This window comes from Schistocerca gregaria, chromosome 1 (genome assembly GCF_023897955.1).
Source record: "Schistocerca gregaria isolate iqSchGreg1 chromosome 1, iqSchGreg1.2, whole genome shotgun sequence".
In the NCBI taxonomy this organism is placed as follows: domain Eukaryota; kingdom Metazoa; phylum Arthropoda; class Insecta; order Orthoptera; family Acrididae; genus Schistocerca; species Schistocerca gregaria.
In genome coordinates, this window is record NC_064920.1 from 781,145,466 (window position 1) to 781,160,767 (window position 15,302).

General features: G+C 45.1%; 1 protein-coding gene across 2 annotated transcripts in view; it reads left to right on the plus strand.

The window, feature by feature from the left end:
• LOC126268728 (trypsin-1-like) overlaps positions 1-15,302 on the plus strand; it is a 103,175-nt gene that overhangs the window by 71,751 nt on the left and 16,122 nt on the right. For both annotated transcript variants that reach the window (XM_049973934.1, XM_049973933.1), the window contains exons 4-5: positions 8,596-8,714; positions 13,541-13,800. In XM_049973934.1, the coding sequence (XP_049829891.1) occupies positions 8,596-8,714; positions 13,541-13,800 (379 nt within the window). The remainder of the gene's footprint in view (positions 1-8,595; positions 8,715-13,540; positions 13,801-15,302) is intronic.

The window sequence follows — 15,302 nt, forward strand, 5'->3', positions numbered from 1 at the left end:
AGGTCTGCCAGGAAACGAGGCTGCTGACGCTGCTGTCAAGGCTGCAGTCCTCGTACCTCAGCCCACGGGTTCCTATGTTCCCTCTGATCTCTGTGCTGCCGTTTGTCCGGAGGTGGTGTCACTTTGTCATCGCCAATGGTCCTCCCTTCATGGGTATAAGCTAGGGCTTATTAAGCCTCTCCCAGCGGCTTGAACGACCTCATCTCGGCGGTCCCGCCTGGAGGTGGTCATTTTAACCAGGATGCGTATTAGGCATTGTCTTTTGATAAGTGGTGCTACTCTACCACTTTGTACACATTGCACTCAAATTTTAATTATCCACCACTTCCTGATGGGATGTCCATTTTTTAACCTTTTACGTTCCCGTTTGGGTTTGCCGTCTGAGTTATCGGCAATTTTAGCAAATGACACGTGGGCTGTCGAGCGCGTTTTACTTTTTATCTGCCGAAGCAATATGGTGAAGGCCATTTAATTTTCAGTTCAGGACCTCCGTTTCTGTATGTTGTCTTTATAGTACTTTCTCCACGTGCCTGTTTTTAGATGTCTTCTCTAATGTCAATTGGGACTGGTGTATAGTTGTTTAACTCCTCGCTGTCTTCATGTTCTATAGTTTTGACTTGGACGCGTATGACCCCGTTTTCTTTTTTTTTGTGCCTTAAAGCAAATCAAAAATAAGGATATACGATCGTTATTTCATAATCAAACTTCACCGTGTGATTTCTGCTCCAAAGTATACATCTTTGTTGCAATATGTTTGTCGAAAGACAGGCTATGATATTGACATATTCCTATCATAATTTGCCAATGTAATTATTGTGGCTTTTGATATTTGACTGCTTGAATACAAAAGTGCCTTCGAATGTATAAAAGAGGCTTCAATGAAGTGCGCACATTGTTCTCTTCAACTTCGTTTTACCCACTTCAACTAAATTCTGCATCTGCATTATGAGAACTAATACAAGCACTATCAGGTGTGTAGGATGTGTGTGTTTTGCGCTATTATAACCACTATAAACAGAGGATCTTCAGCAATTTTATTTGGAAAAAGTAATGATACACTGACGTCATTGAACTGCGTGTAATTTCCCTTCTGTGATACTTATATCTTGTTACTATGTTTCTCTCTATTAAAATCTCACCTGAGGCAGAACGCAAAACGTTTTGCATGGAAATGACACAGACGACGGTTTTTTTAATGATAGGGTGTTATTCTAAGCTTGGTTTTGTGTGGTTCCGAGTGCTCGAGGTCAAAGGTGTCACTTGACAGTGTAAGAAAACATAAACCTGACACATGTAACAGTTTGGACAGAACGTACAGTGAAGGCCACTTGCAACAAGTAGCAGTGTACAATTTCCCTCTTAAGAACATTTTACTCTTACAAATTCATGTTTTTAACTTTAACAGCGCCTTTTCTGAAAAACAAATTTTAGCACCAGCAAAGGGCAAAACATAATCTTCCATTTACTTGGTCTACTGCTGCGAAAAGGCATCTGTGCTCTATACAAACACAGTGCATGTAACAACACAATTTTCCGCCTGAAGATGATGGTGTGCACAATCGAAACGAGGGGTGGAAAGCTAAAAAAGTGACTGACGCAGTAAATTCTTCTATTTATTTTCTTTTATAGATAAACCTCTCGTCTCAACGATACAACAATCTTTATTTCCACTTTCCATTCATATCAATCGTATTTACATCGACATAAATCACTGATTATCTCTCCCATTCCATCCGATTATTGAGCGACGGCAAAATGACAGTCTGTATGCCTCTGTACGTGCGCCGATCTGTTACGATGAAGAGCTGAAATATAATTCTTAGAGATTTTTTGTATGAAAACTCTCAGAACTACCTGAATAAAGCATACGTTGTTAACATTCTACGTATTTATTCTTCATGTCTACATATTTATTTCCCAACGTAGTCACCCTAGTGACGAACACTTCTCTGAACGGGGGATCAGTTTGTTCATGCAGTCACTGTTGAACAGTGCCGACCAAGGCGGACCAAGTGTGCGGGCTGCGGCACCACCTGTCTCGGCTTTGCTCCTTCTTTCCTGGAAATACTCGGTACGATGCGACATTTCATTTAGTACTGCGGTGGGGCATTTTACGGTCGGCAGCACTCTCATCAGTTCAGCAAAATCGTGGTGTCAGCTCTGTCTACCCTTTGCTATTTGTTCGTTGTATGAAGTACGTTCACAGGTCCAGTGGCTGTTTGTACAAAAAGAGGCAGGCTGGCGATCAGTCGTCACAAGCCTTTAAGAATGAATGGGAGTGACAGACGAGAGGAATGAGAATTCTCAACATATGCTAGGCAGCCGCATAAGCGACGGGTGCTGCAAATTTAAAACGGTATTACAATACCATGCGGAAAGAATTTAAAGATATAGTTGGCAATGAAAGAGCAAAAATTTACGACGACAGACGGGACTCATTGTTCTGTACATCACGAAGCACTTTGAGCCAAATTTGTAAGCGTGCAGCACTTGATGAAATTGGTGGTATGAACAGTAAAATTTCTGATGTCGCACGCGTTATTCCACTGTTCGTTGCAACAGTTTCCGAAGGAATTAAACGAAGAGTTTGCTGAATTTATGAGAAAAAGGAGTGCAGAAACAATATTAGAACGTTTGGAATGGATTGCAGACCTTGCATTTCAAGTGGATTTGATTGCACACTAAGACAGTGCAAAGCGAGAAACAACTAACTTCTGATTTGATGGCGATGCATTTAAATGAAAATTGCATGTGGAAGAGACCATTTCTGGCAAAAAACGGCGTCCATTTTCCTAAGCTCACTCGTGCTACGGAAAACGCGTGGTTTGAAGAATTCAATGTGGTTTTTAATCAATGACATGGATAATTTCCTAAACGTTTTGAGGACACTGCCTGTATTACATTTCAGTTGACAGTTCTCCTGTGCATGTGCAGGTGCAGATGAACTGACTGACCTGCAACGTAATTCCAAAACTGTCCGGGACGTCTGCACTGCTTTCCTCAGGTAGAGCTTCCAAGTCTCCATAATGAGGTTGCCAAAGGGCTACAATATTTCGATCGACACACTTGTGTAACAGACCTTTTTTCAAATATGGAACTAAATAAGTCACAATTACTTAGCAACCTGAATGTGAAAATATATGAAATTTTCTTCATATGTCTGTACGCTAACAGTTTGTACCAGATTAAAAATTATGTCTTCACCACGCCAAAAATTATTAACTAATATTGTAAATTTATTAGTTTTGTGATCTTTGTCATTGCGAAATACGAAACCAAGTAATATGCAGTGCGATTGCACTGCCATTTAAATGTGGTGACTTAGCATGTTCTCATATACTCCATCCTGGTGCTCGCAGAGTGTGCCGTGGCGGAATGGGAAATGTGTCGGGAGGCTGAGCGCTGTGGCACTCATGCCCGGGCACGGTTAGGGAACCGAATTGACAGTCCCTACTGTAGAATATTTCACTCTGCTGACGGAGCCACGCTCACACATCTGCTTGCGCTGCCTCATCACTGTCAAAGTGAAGTTCTCGAATGTGTTCTTGAAGTTTTGGAAACAGATGAAAATCGGGATAGGGTCAAGTCGGAACTGTATGCAGTATGACCAACGGCAGGGAACCCAAGGCGTCAGATTGGTGCAGATGTCGCAGCGCTTGTGTGTGGTCTGCCACTGTCATACGGAGGAGAGGGTGTTCCAAGTGTGGACAAAATTTCTCGAAATTGTGTTTTCAGTTCCTTGGGGGTTTCTCACGCACCGACAAAGTTACGTTTACAGCGCCACATTAAACGCTACAATTCAGAGCTCTCTGGTGGCAGAGGCTTGCAACCTGTATCAATGAAGCGGGAAAATCGACCAATATGCATATTATGTAATACCTCAACCGATATTGAGAACAGAATAAAAAATTCGGAGGCATAACTTTTGAGCATGTCCTTGTATATTATTCTCAAGTTCGTATTGCTAAATATTTGATGGTATCAATATAGTGGTCGAACAGTCTTCCTCGAATGCAGGTTCTCAAAAGTTAAACAGCAAGATCATGTCGCAACCACGTTTTCTATCTTCCAAGGAATCCCATTTAATTTCCCCGAGCACTTCTGCTTTGCTTCCATGTGTTATATCAACCGTATCTTAGCAGTGCATATATAACTCTTTCGATGTTCAAATGTGTGTGAATTCCTAAGAGACCAAACTGCTGAGGTCATCGGTCCCTAGACTGACACACTACTTAAACTAACTTATGCTAACGACACACACACCATTCCCGAGGGAAGCCTCGGACTTCCGACGGGAGGGGCAGCACGATCCATGACCATGGTGCCTCTAGCCGCGCGGTCACTCCGCGTGGCTCTCTTCATGTCTGTTGTCGTGTCTACTTCATTAGCACTCGAAACACTGAAACAACATCCTATAGTTTATAGCACTAGTATACTGTACACTATTTCCTTAATAGCTCCACTGCATTTTCCCAGAACATTTCCAACAAATCTACGTCTTAAAAATAATGGTTCAAATGACTCTGAGCACTATGGAACTTAACATCTGAGGTCATCAGTCCCCTAGAACTTAGAAATACTTAAACCTAACTAACCTATGGACGTCACACACATCCATGCCCCAGGCAGGATTCGAACCTGCGACCGTAGCGGTCACGCGGTTCCAGACTAAATCCCCTAGAAGCGATCGGCCACTCCGGAAGGCTCTACGTCTTCCATTCGCTTTCACAAATACTAATTGTACGTGATCCTCATATTTCATACTGCTTCTTAATACAACCCCTAAATGCTTCACGATTTTGGTTGTTCAATATGTTCACTGCAAATGTCGTAATCAGATACTGTTGGGTTCTTTCCCTTTGCTATAGCCATTATCTTAAACGTTCATCCACATTTAAAGAAACTACCGTTGATTATATGAGGGTTGGAACTTTAATAGTGGCAACTATTTATTTACAGCTCGAACAAAATAGATACGTGTTTCAAAGTTTTACTGACCTTCAAAGTAGCCACCAGCATTATGTATAACCCGTTGCCAACGATGTGGAAGTCGTAGGATACTCTTAGCAGTACCAGCTGTGTTGACAGTTCGAGCGGCGCTGTCTATTGCCCGACGAATTTGTAGCAGTTCTGAAACGAATGCCGTGAAGTGTTTCCTTCACGTTACAAATGGAGTTCAAATCACGAGGTATTAAGTCAGGGGAGTGCAGTAGGTGGTATAGCATAGCATTTGGCAGCCCCATCCGTCGAACAACTCAGTAACAGCTTGCACTGTACGTGCTTGAGCATTGTCCTGCAAAAAGATGTCAGGTCTTGCAGAAAATGTCACTTCTGTCTCTAAGCTGTTCATTTTTGGAATACAACCTACGACCAGCTGGTAACGTAAATCATGGCAGTGGAGTAGCGTGTATGTACCAGTTGGTTGCATGGCTCAGGTTAGTAAGATGGATTTAGAGGTGGCAGGATGGAGCTATGGTGTGTGTACGTGGCTGTGAGCACACAGTCAGTTCAGTTCTCCTATTTGTTGGTATATCAATGTGGACTGTCCAACGTATCTGTAAGGAGTAGTTTACCTGTCGCAACCAAGTAATATGACATTAAAAAAGGGATCGGCACACTACTTGCATATATTAAATGGGCAAACACAATAAATGGACTGTAGCGTCCTGAAGGTTTGTAGTGTGTCCGATGAGTCGCGAGTTTTCCTCATTTCCAGTGATGACAGTTGCTGCGTGCGCCAACTGGTCACAACGGTTTTAATCCATGGCGTGTGGAAGTAGTAGTTCAGATCAGAAGTGGATCTGTGAAGTTTTTTGGGGGAGGAGTGAGGGATTTCTGGTACAAAGACTTTGACCTACTCATTCAGGCTACCCTGACCACGAACCAGGAAGTTTACTGCAATGCTGTCGGTGACCACGTGTTGTTCATGATGAGTATGCGGTATACATTTCCATCTTCCAAGGTAATAGCCGTGTTCACAGGGCTACACACCCACGTCTCTGGTGTGACCAATACTTTGGCAGACTAAGTCACCAGATACTACTCCAGCAGAAACTGTCTGGGGTTAATTAGAGCAGTGGGTGAAACATAGCAAATTCGCCGCAGGTTGGTAGCTCTACGGCATCTAATAATGAATGAGTTGCTTCAGCTCAGTACGTCATAGCTGAGAAAAGTTGTGGCCTTCTGTACTCGACGAATACAAGGCATTTTGAAGGTAGAGCTGTATTACACAGTATTATCAAGGTGACTCCTGCAGCTGATTAACCTTTCGGCTGTAGTGCTTACGTAAACATTTTATAAATCATTTAAATTTGGCGCCCAGAAACTGTCGTTTCATACAAGATTTTAAAACCAACTTTGAAAATACAATTCTCCGCACAAGTCAGGAAAAGTACTTTCACTGTAAGTCCACTTTGAGATGTGGCCACATCTTTCTAGTCACATTGTGATCGGTTGAATCTCGACCATTCACGACGAAGAGATAAATATCGCGACCTTCTTCGTTAGGTTTTTAATTACATGGGCATTGTGGGTAATTGCTTATTTCTGCTTTCCTTCCACATCTCTTCATTTATATCCCCTTTAGTTTTGCCGTTGTCATTTACTATGTTGGCCAAATAACAAAACTCATTTATTATGTTTATTGACTTATTTTTTAATCTAATTAATTCAGTCACCTTAATTAAATCTACCTGCCCTCAGTTACCATTGGTGCTTGTGTTAATATGAACGGACTAACATAGCGCCCGCTGTTTCGCTAGCGTAGACTGTATGATCTGCATTGTTGTTGTGGTCTTCAGTCCTGAGACTGGTTTGATGTAGCTCCATGCTGCTCTCTCCTGTACAAGCTTCTTTATCTCCAAGCAACATGTCCTACCAACCGATTCCTTCTTCTAGTGAAGTCGTGCCACAAATTCCACTTCTCCCCAATTCTATTAAGTACCTCCTCATTAGTTACGTGATCTACCCATATAATCTTCAGCATTCTTCTGCAATACCACATTTCGAAAGCTCTATTCTCTTCTCGTCTAAGCTATTTATCGTCCATGTTTCACTTCCGTACGTGGCTACACGCCATACAAATACTTTCGAAAAGGACTTCCTGACATGTTTCACTTCCGTACATGGCTACACGCCATACAAATACTTTCGAAAAGGACTTCCTGCCACTTAAATCGATACTCGATGTTAACAAATTTCTCTTCTTCAGAAACGCTTTCCTTGCCATTGCCAGTCTACATTTTATATTCTGTCTACATTTTATATTTATATTTATATTTTATTCTGTCTACTTCGACTATCATCAGTTATTTTGCTCCCAGAATAGCAAAACTCATCTACTACTTTAAGTGTCCCATTTTGTAATCTAATTTCCTGAGAATCACCTAATTTAATTCGACTGCCCGCATAAGTCTTTTTTTCTTCAATCTAATTTTATGATATTCATGAATTGCAAACACATTCTGAACTTCTCATGTTAATGAAGGCCATGGAAGGATGGTCTTTCCGAATGTACTTCTGACCGAAAAACTATTCTGGTAACTGGAGTCCAAGGAATTTTTAATCATGCCTTTTGCTTTCTTGTGGTGGTATTTCCCCAGAAACTTTAGTCCCCTAACGCGTATTTCTCTGTTTAACCAGGAAGTGACATAAAAATTTTCGTAGATTCAGCTTTAAAAACTTTTTAATGTAACGAAATATTTTCATAAAAGATTTCAACCCCTATTTCAACATCTTAGAGGTTGAATTTCTGAAAACAATGAAATGCGGATTTTTTATTTCTAGCAGCGATGCAAAATAAGTTTTTATAGATTTAGCTTCAAAAATGTTTGCATAATGAAATATTTCCGTACAGTTTTCATCCCCTATTTTATCCCCATAGGCTTTGAATTTCCAGAAACAGTTAAACAAGTGGGTTTTTTTGTTTCTCGCAGAGAAGGCATACTAAAAATTCTGTAGATTTAGCTTTCAAAATGCTTCGATAATGAAATATTTCATCCTGTATTTGCACCCTTAAGGGTTGAATTCGCAGAGACAACCCTGTTGCTTTAAAAATGCCTTAGCAGTTCTTTAATAATGACTGACTTTCAAAAAAGCTTTCACCCAATGTTTCGCCTTCACAGGGCTTAAATTTAAAAAAAAAATGCTGAAACACTTACTTCTTTATCTGACCGAGAAACGAAATAGCAATTTTCGTAGGTCTAGCTTCAAAACTGCCTTAATAACGGCGTATTTTCAAAAAAAATTACACCTCTATTTGACCCTCTTACGGATGGAATATGGAAAAGTCCCGCCTTAAACAGCGCCTACAGTATAAGATCACCCCCCTCCACAAATTTCAAATTTCTATCCTTAATGGTTTGGGTTAAGCAATGATGAGTCAGTCAGAACGTTGCCTTATTTAACGTCCAGTAGACGAATGCACTAGAAGTGAAGATGGTGTACGTTAGAATGTTTTGGTGAGGCCTGCAGCTCGTTCGTTGCCACTGCTTGCTGTGCTGAGGCAAGTGGCGAAGCGCCTCGCGCTCCCTGCGCGGAGCAACGCTTGTCGACGGCCGAGCTGTGAGTGGCTGTGTGTGCTTCGTGCTGTTGCAGGCGGCGGTGGGCTTCGGCCCCGAGAGCAGCGTGCAGTTCCTGTGCGGCGGCAGCCTCATCAGCGAGCGCTGGGTGCTGACGGCGGCGCACTGCCTCGACGATTACACCAACAGCGGCGTGTGAGTACACTGAGGGGCGCAGGTCTCCACAGGTACCCCGAGGGCGGGCAGCATCCGACAGCTGCGTGACGCTCCGGCCCGTCGTTCGGACAGTGTCAAGTGGCATTTGAGTGATCTCGACGGATCAGGAGCGGCCTTGACTATCTGATTACAAGTATTTGGACGACCCTATGTAATGAGGGATTGACCACTAGAAGTCACGAGAGACGGCCAGCATAAAACCGGGCGGGAAGTAATGTGTTGCCAGTAGAGATGTAGCCAGGTCAGAATGGGTGTCAGGGGAGCTCAGTGGCTTCGAACGTGGATTAGTCATTAGATGTTATTTGGTAACAAATCCATCAGATAATGTTGGAAGCTGAAGAAGTGAATTAAAATTTGTGCTGCAGCAGGGACTAGATCTTGGGACTTCTTCCTTACTAGGGAGATATGCTGACAATTACACCACCAGAGCATTATGGTGAACATAGCTGCACGAACTACCAAACACCCCCCAACACAAACTCCACATCTCCCCTTATATTGTCACTATTATCAGGGCTCTCCGACATTGGAACAGCACCCCAGCATTGGACGTAATGGGGAAGTGCTGTACGTCACTGCGTAGTGTCATGTGAGATCACCTTTTGCGGAAGTCACAAAAACAAAACAAAAAATTTCCTAGCCAAAAAGTGTGCGATACGAATTACTTGTGGCATGAGCTCACTAACGTCCGGCAAAAGCCTTGTCAAGGAATTGGAGATACTAACTATTGTTTCCCACTTATCACTTAATGAAGCTGTCAGAAAAGACAAGCTTCAGATAAAAAAATAAAAAAGTCTTAATTTCATAGACTCTGTGCTGCAAATAATAATAAAAATAGTTCACATAATGATTTAGTCATTCACTTTGATCCAGAAAAAAATGTGCACGGTTCAGGGACACAAATTTTCAATAACGAGACTGCAGCCCCACAGCGGGTCCGAGAAGGGGGGGGGGGGGGGGAGGGGTTATAATATTCCCGAGGTATGCCTGCCTGTCGTAAGAGGCGACTAAAAGGAGTATCACACGTTTCGGCCTTTATGTGATGGTCCCGTGAAGGGTTTGACCTCCATTTTTCAAAATTTTCCCGAAGAGCGAGTCAATTAGGGAAGCGCACATTACATGGTGAATCGTGTCCATCATGCGCTGAGACCTATCGCATCCTTCGTCAACGTGGATCTGCACTTCTGCTCATTCTCCAACTACTAGACAAGGTCACCCTCCTGGTTGGGTATTTTTCCATCAACTATGCAGCATAGTTTCCTACACTGACAATGATAATGCACTTGTTTGCTTGGTTGCACCTGACATCCAGCACGGCAGCCAGTCCATTGTGGTGGGACTGCTATGTACCCTGTTGGTTGTAGTCCCTGACCACACAGGAATCGCTCTGCTGATGCCTGTGCCGTCAACTCCCCACATATGCCGAAGAGTAGATGCCCATCACCCTGGGACATCGGGACTCCTGGCAATGGACATCCTGCCAGGTGGCCTCAGCTGCGGCTGAGTGGCGCCCATGGGGAGGGCCCCCTACTTGGAGTGGGTGGCATCAGGGTGGATGACACATGGTGAAGTGTAGTACATCACCTCTTGCTGGTGGTCAAACACCAGCAGTCTCTAAGCGTTCATGGGCTCAATTCAGTGCACAGAAGTGCGATACCAAATCGTTTCCCTCCCTGGCCACACCATGGAGCGAACATCAGGCTAAGGACGGCAGTGGCCTTCGGCTTTCTCGCTAGGAAGGGTTCCATTGGGTCACTCCCTTCCCAGGTTTCGTCTACATCTACATGGATACTCTACAAATCACATTTAAGTGCCTCGCAGAGGTTTCTGATAGTGGGAAAGATGACACCTGCCAGTGGCTGAAGAGCCCAAAAGCAGCTGGTCATCCAAATTCACCCTCATCCTCAGACCTGGAAACTGGATCAATGAAGTCCTCTAAGTCAGGGAAATCCAAGGAGGAGCGAGAGAAATCCAAAATGAAGAACCCCAAGACCAAGGGAATTGCTGTGACACCCACACCACCGCTACCCACAAGCTCTGTCTGTGGATGAGGTGGAGATTCTGGCGTCCGCTGAGGACCTAGATCTCGCCACACCCTCAGACACGATGGATATAGACTGCTCAGACAATAAGTCGGTGGCAGCAGGTGACCCTGAGGTGTAAACTGCCTCATTGAATGTTCCATGGTTTCCCAGTCTCACAATGACATCATCCTCCAGTGGAATTGCGGAGGTTTTTTCCACTGCCTGGCTGAGCTATGGCAACTGTTAAGCCTTACACCTGCTTTCTGCATTGCCCTCCAGGAATCCTGGTTCCTGGCAATAGGGGCCCCTGCCCTCCACGGCTATAAGGGATATTATAGGAGCCATAGTGACTATAATCGAGTGTCAGGTGGTGTTTGCGTTTATGTCCTAAACTCAGTCTGTACTGAAACTGTGCCCCTTCAAACCCTTCTTGAAGCTGTGGCTGTCAGAATAAGAACGACACAGGAAATACCTTTCTGCAAAGTATATATTCCTCCAGATAGTGCAGTACCCCTGAATGTATTAGCTGCACTGACTGATCAACTCCCTAAACCTTTCCTAATTTTGGGAGATTTTGACGCTCATAACCCCTTGTGGGTTGGCACCGTGCTTGCTGGCCGAGACAGAGATGTCGAAACTTTACTGTCTGAGTTCGACCTCTGCATCTTAAAATACTGAGGCCGCCACACATTTCAGTGTGGCTCATGGTAGCTACTCGGCCATTGATTTCTCAATCTGCAGCTCAGGACTTCTTCCATCTATCTACTGGAGAGCACGTGGCGACCTGTGTGGTAATGACCACTTCCCCATCTTCCTGTCACTGCCCTGGCGTCCGGCCTATGGAAGCCTGACCAGATGGGCTTTAAACAAGACGGACTAAGACACTTTCACCTCTGCTGTCACTGTTGAATCTCCCCCACACGGGAACATCAATGTGATGGTTGAGCAGGTGAGTACAACAATCGTTCCTGCGGCCGAAAACGAGATCCCTCGCTCTTTAGGGTGCCCCCGGCGGAAAGCAGTCCCTTGGTGGTCTCCGGAAGTCGCTGAAGCAATTAAGGAGCGTCGGCGAGCTCTACAGCGGCATAAGCGGCATACTTCCGAGGAGCACCTCATAGCCTTTAAACGGCTGAGTGCCCGCGTTCACCAGCTTATCAAACGACGGAAGCAGGAGTGTTGGGAGAGATACGTCTCGACCCTAGGGTACCATATGTCAACCTTCCCAAGTCTGGCCAAGGATCTAACATGTTTTCAGGTACCAGACCCCAACTGGTGTTCCCGGTGTTGACATAAATGGCGTGTTATCTACCGACGCAAACGCGATTGCCGAGCACTTTGGTGAGCACTATGCTCACGCCTCTGAGTAAGAGAACTACCCGCCAGCCTTTTGCACTCTCAAACAGCGGCTGGAAGGGAAAGTCCTCTTGTTCACTACACGCCACAATGAATCCTATAACTCCCCATTTACAAAGGGGGAGCTCCTCAGAGCCCTTGCACATTGCCCTGACACTGCTCCTGCGCCTGATCGGATCAACAGTCAGACGATTAAACATCTCTCATCTGACTACTAGATGAATACAGTTTCCTTCGCATATCCCCAGAAGAAAAAATCTCATGGAGCCATGTCTGTCGATCTTGGAGGCGAAGAATGGGCGAATAATACGGGGCAATGTCTCGCGGTACCGTGTGCCCTATCCAGCGTTGACACAGAGCGTCATTGAGAAACTGAGCCGGCCGCAGTGGCCGTGCGGTTCTAGGCGCTACAGTCTGGAACCGAGAGACCGCTACGGTCGCAGGTTCCAACCCTGCCTCGGCATGGATGTGTGTGCTGTCCTTAGGTTAGTTAGGTTTAAGTGGTTCTAAGTTCTAGGGGACTGATGACCTCAGAGGTTAAGTCCCATAGTGCCCAGAGCCATTTGCACCATTTGAGAAACTGACGTACGTTATGGTCCCATTGTGTTGGAACTCCATTCCGTTGGAAAAAGGTAGTCATCGGAGACGTCCCGAAGTTATGGGAAAAGCCACTTCTGCAGCGTTTAAAGATAGCTCAGCGCTGGATAGGGCGCACAGGATCCCTCGACACTGCCCTGCATTTTTGACCTCCAAGATCGCCAGACATGACGCTATGCGATTGTTCCATCTTTTTTAAACACGCTATGCTGTACATTTATGTGTTATGAAAAGTTCATTGCTTCTTAAATAAACATATTTTTAACTTATTGTATTTCACTTACATGAGGCCTAATTCACACAGAATGTGTCGCAGGGACGTTAGATATCTTTTTATGCATTATGTAGTCTTGTTTCATGACATGGTCTAAATCAGAGATGTCCAACCTTTTAGCTTACCTGAGCCACACTAGAAGAAGACGAGTATTTTTGGACCGCACATAATATACTTAACACTAACAGTAACCACTGTTTGTTAGAGGGAGAGGGGAGAAGAATAGGATGGACCAATGAGAGAAGAGAATAGCATCGTGTGGCGGAAGTCTGAAATTAAAAGTTTACATGGACGGATTTTTAAAGACTTCTTTTACGATCGTGTGACAGAAGCTCACTTCTTGGGCCTCATTGATACTTGCTTTGGGCAGCATGCGGCCTGCGGGCTGCAGGTTGGACACCCCTGGTGTACATCCTTTAGGCTCTCATCACTACGGATCTATTGGGCAAAAAATATACTTAATGTAATGAAATCTAGAAGCGTGTGTTGAAAGCTGCTGTAGTCGTACGTTTTCTCGTAGCTGTGACTAACGTAGAGGTGCTCTGTGCCGTGGACAGGGGCCCGCCACGCTGGGTGCGCCTGGGTGACCTCGAGCCGGAGGGCAGCGGCGACCACGTGACGGCGCAGGACTTCCGCGTGGAGCGGCGCGTCTGGCACCCCGACTACCGCTACCCGCTCAAGGACAACGACGTGGGGCTGCTGCGGCTCGACGCCGACGCAGAGTTCAACGAGTTCGTGCGGCCCGCCTGCCTGGGCACGCAGCTGCAGCCGCGGGACCCCAGGGCCATCGTCACCGGCTGGGGCAAGACCGAGCGGGGTGAGGCTTCCCGCGGGCGGGGTGGGCGGCCGCCGCTTACCCACCCACTGCAAAGCAGTACTGGCTGCAGAAAGCTCCTCACTCACGTCTTGATCAGCTTCTCGTGTGTTGCAAGGGTTGGAAACTTGCATGGAATGTTCAGGAGTGTAGAACTGTGCACTGTACGAATCGAGAAATATGGGATCATATGACAACATAAGTGAGTTACAGTTCGATCGCGAAATGCGAAATCTTAGCCCCCCAAACTCGCCAATTTTACTTTTTGACGAACCCATCCAAATGTAAGTGGGCTTCGTCGCTAAACCAAACCACACATTCGCGTACTAATCCCCACCATGCCCCGCGGCCAACTGTGCAGTTTGAGCGTCCTAACGCAAAACGTTCATAAGTTATGACGATTTCATTTCATATAGTTCAATAATTGTCACCCTGAGAAAGAAATTTCTGAAAATATATAAAGGGGAGTCAAATGAAAATTAGACAAATGGGAAAAAGTAAGAAAATTGTTTATTAGTTCAAAAGCAGTAGCCGTAACCGCTTCTACATTTTTTCCCACTGTGAGAAGAGACGGTCGACGCCTTCACGGAAAAATTTTTGCGACTGCCTGCAGAACAACAATCATTTTACCCAGGCCTGCAGCTCTTCGTCTGAAGCAACTCGACGCCCATGTATATATTCCTTCACCGCTCAAAAAATATGGAAATCGCATGGTTAGAGACCGGAACTACATGGAGGATGTGTACCGCGCGGGATTAGCCGAGCGGTCGCGGGCGCTGTAGTCATGGACCCTGCGACTCGTCCCGGCGGAAGTTCGAGGCCTCCCTCGGGCATGGGTGTGTGTGTTTGTTCTTAGGATAATTTAGGTTAAGTAGTGTGTAAGCTTAGGGACTGATGTCTTTAGCAGTTAAATCCCATAAGATTTCACACACATTTGAACATATTTGGAGGATGTGTAAGGGCTTCCCAGCTAAGCTTCTGCAACATACTCGAAACATTTTCAAAATGTGGACGAACATTCTCATCGAACGGAATGACGCCGTTTTCCAGCAGCTGCGGGCTTTGACTTGATGGCGCGCTTTGGTTGACACAGTATCTGGACAATTTGCAAAAGCCGAGGAGCGCCATCAAGTCCGAACGCCCATGAAGGTCTACGGACATGTCATTCTGTTGCAGGACAAGGGCTGCCCACATGTTGCCAAAGTTGTTCCCACCACTCTGCAGAAGTTTCCCTGGGAAGCCCTTACACATCCTCCACAGAGTTCCGATACCTCCCCATGGGGTTTCATATTTCTGGAGATCCGAAGAAAGACTCGTGGGTGTCGATTTCCTTCGGACGAAGAGGTGTACGTCTGGGTGCAATCATGGTTTCGTAGGCAACCGCGAACATATTTCAATGAAGGCACTGGCCGTCTTTTCACTTACTTTTTTCCATATGTCTCGTTTTCGTTTCACTGTCCGTTATATATTTGTGGCATAGAAGTGCATGGAAGTGAATGCTGTAC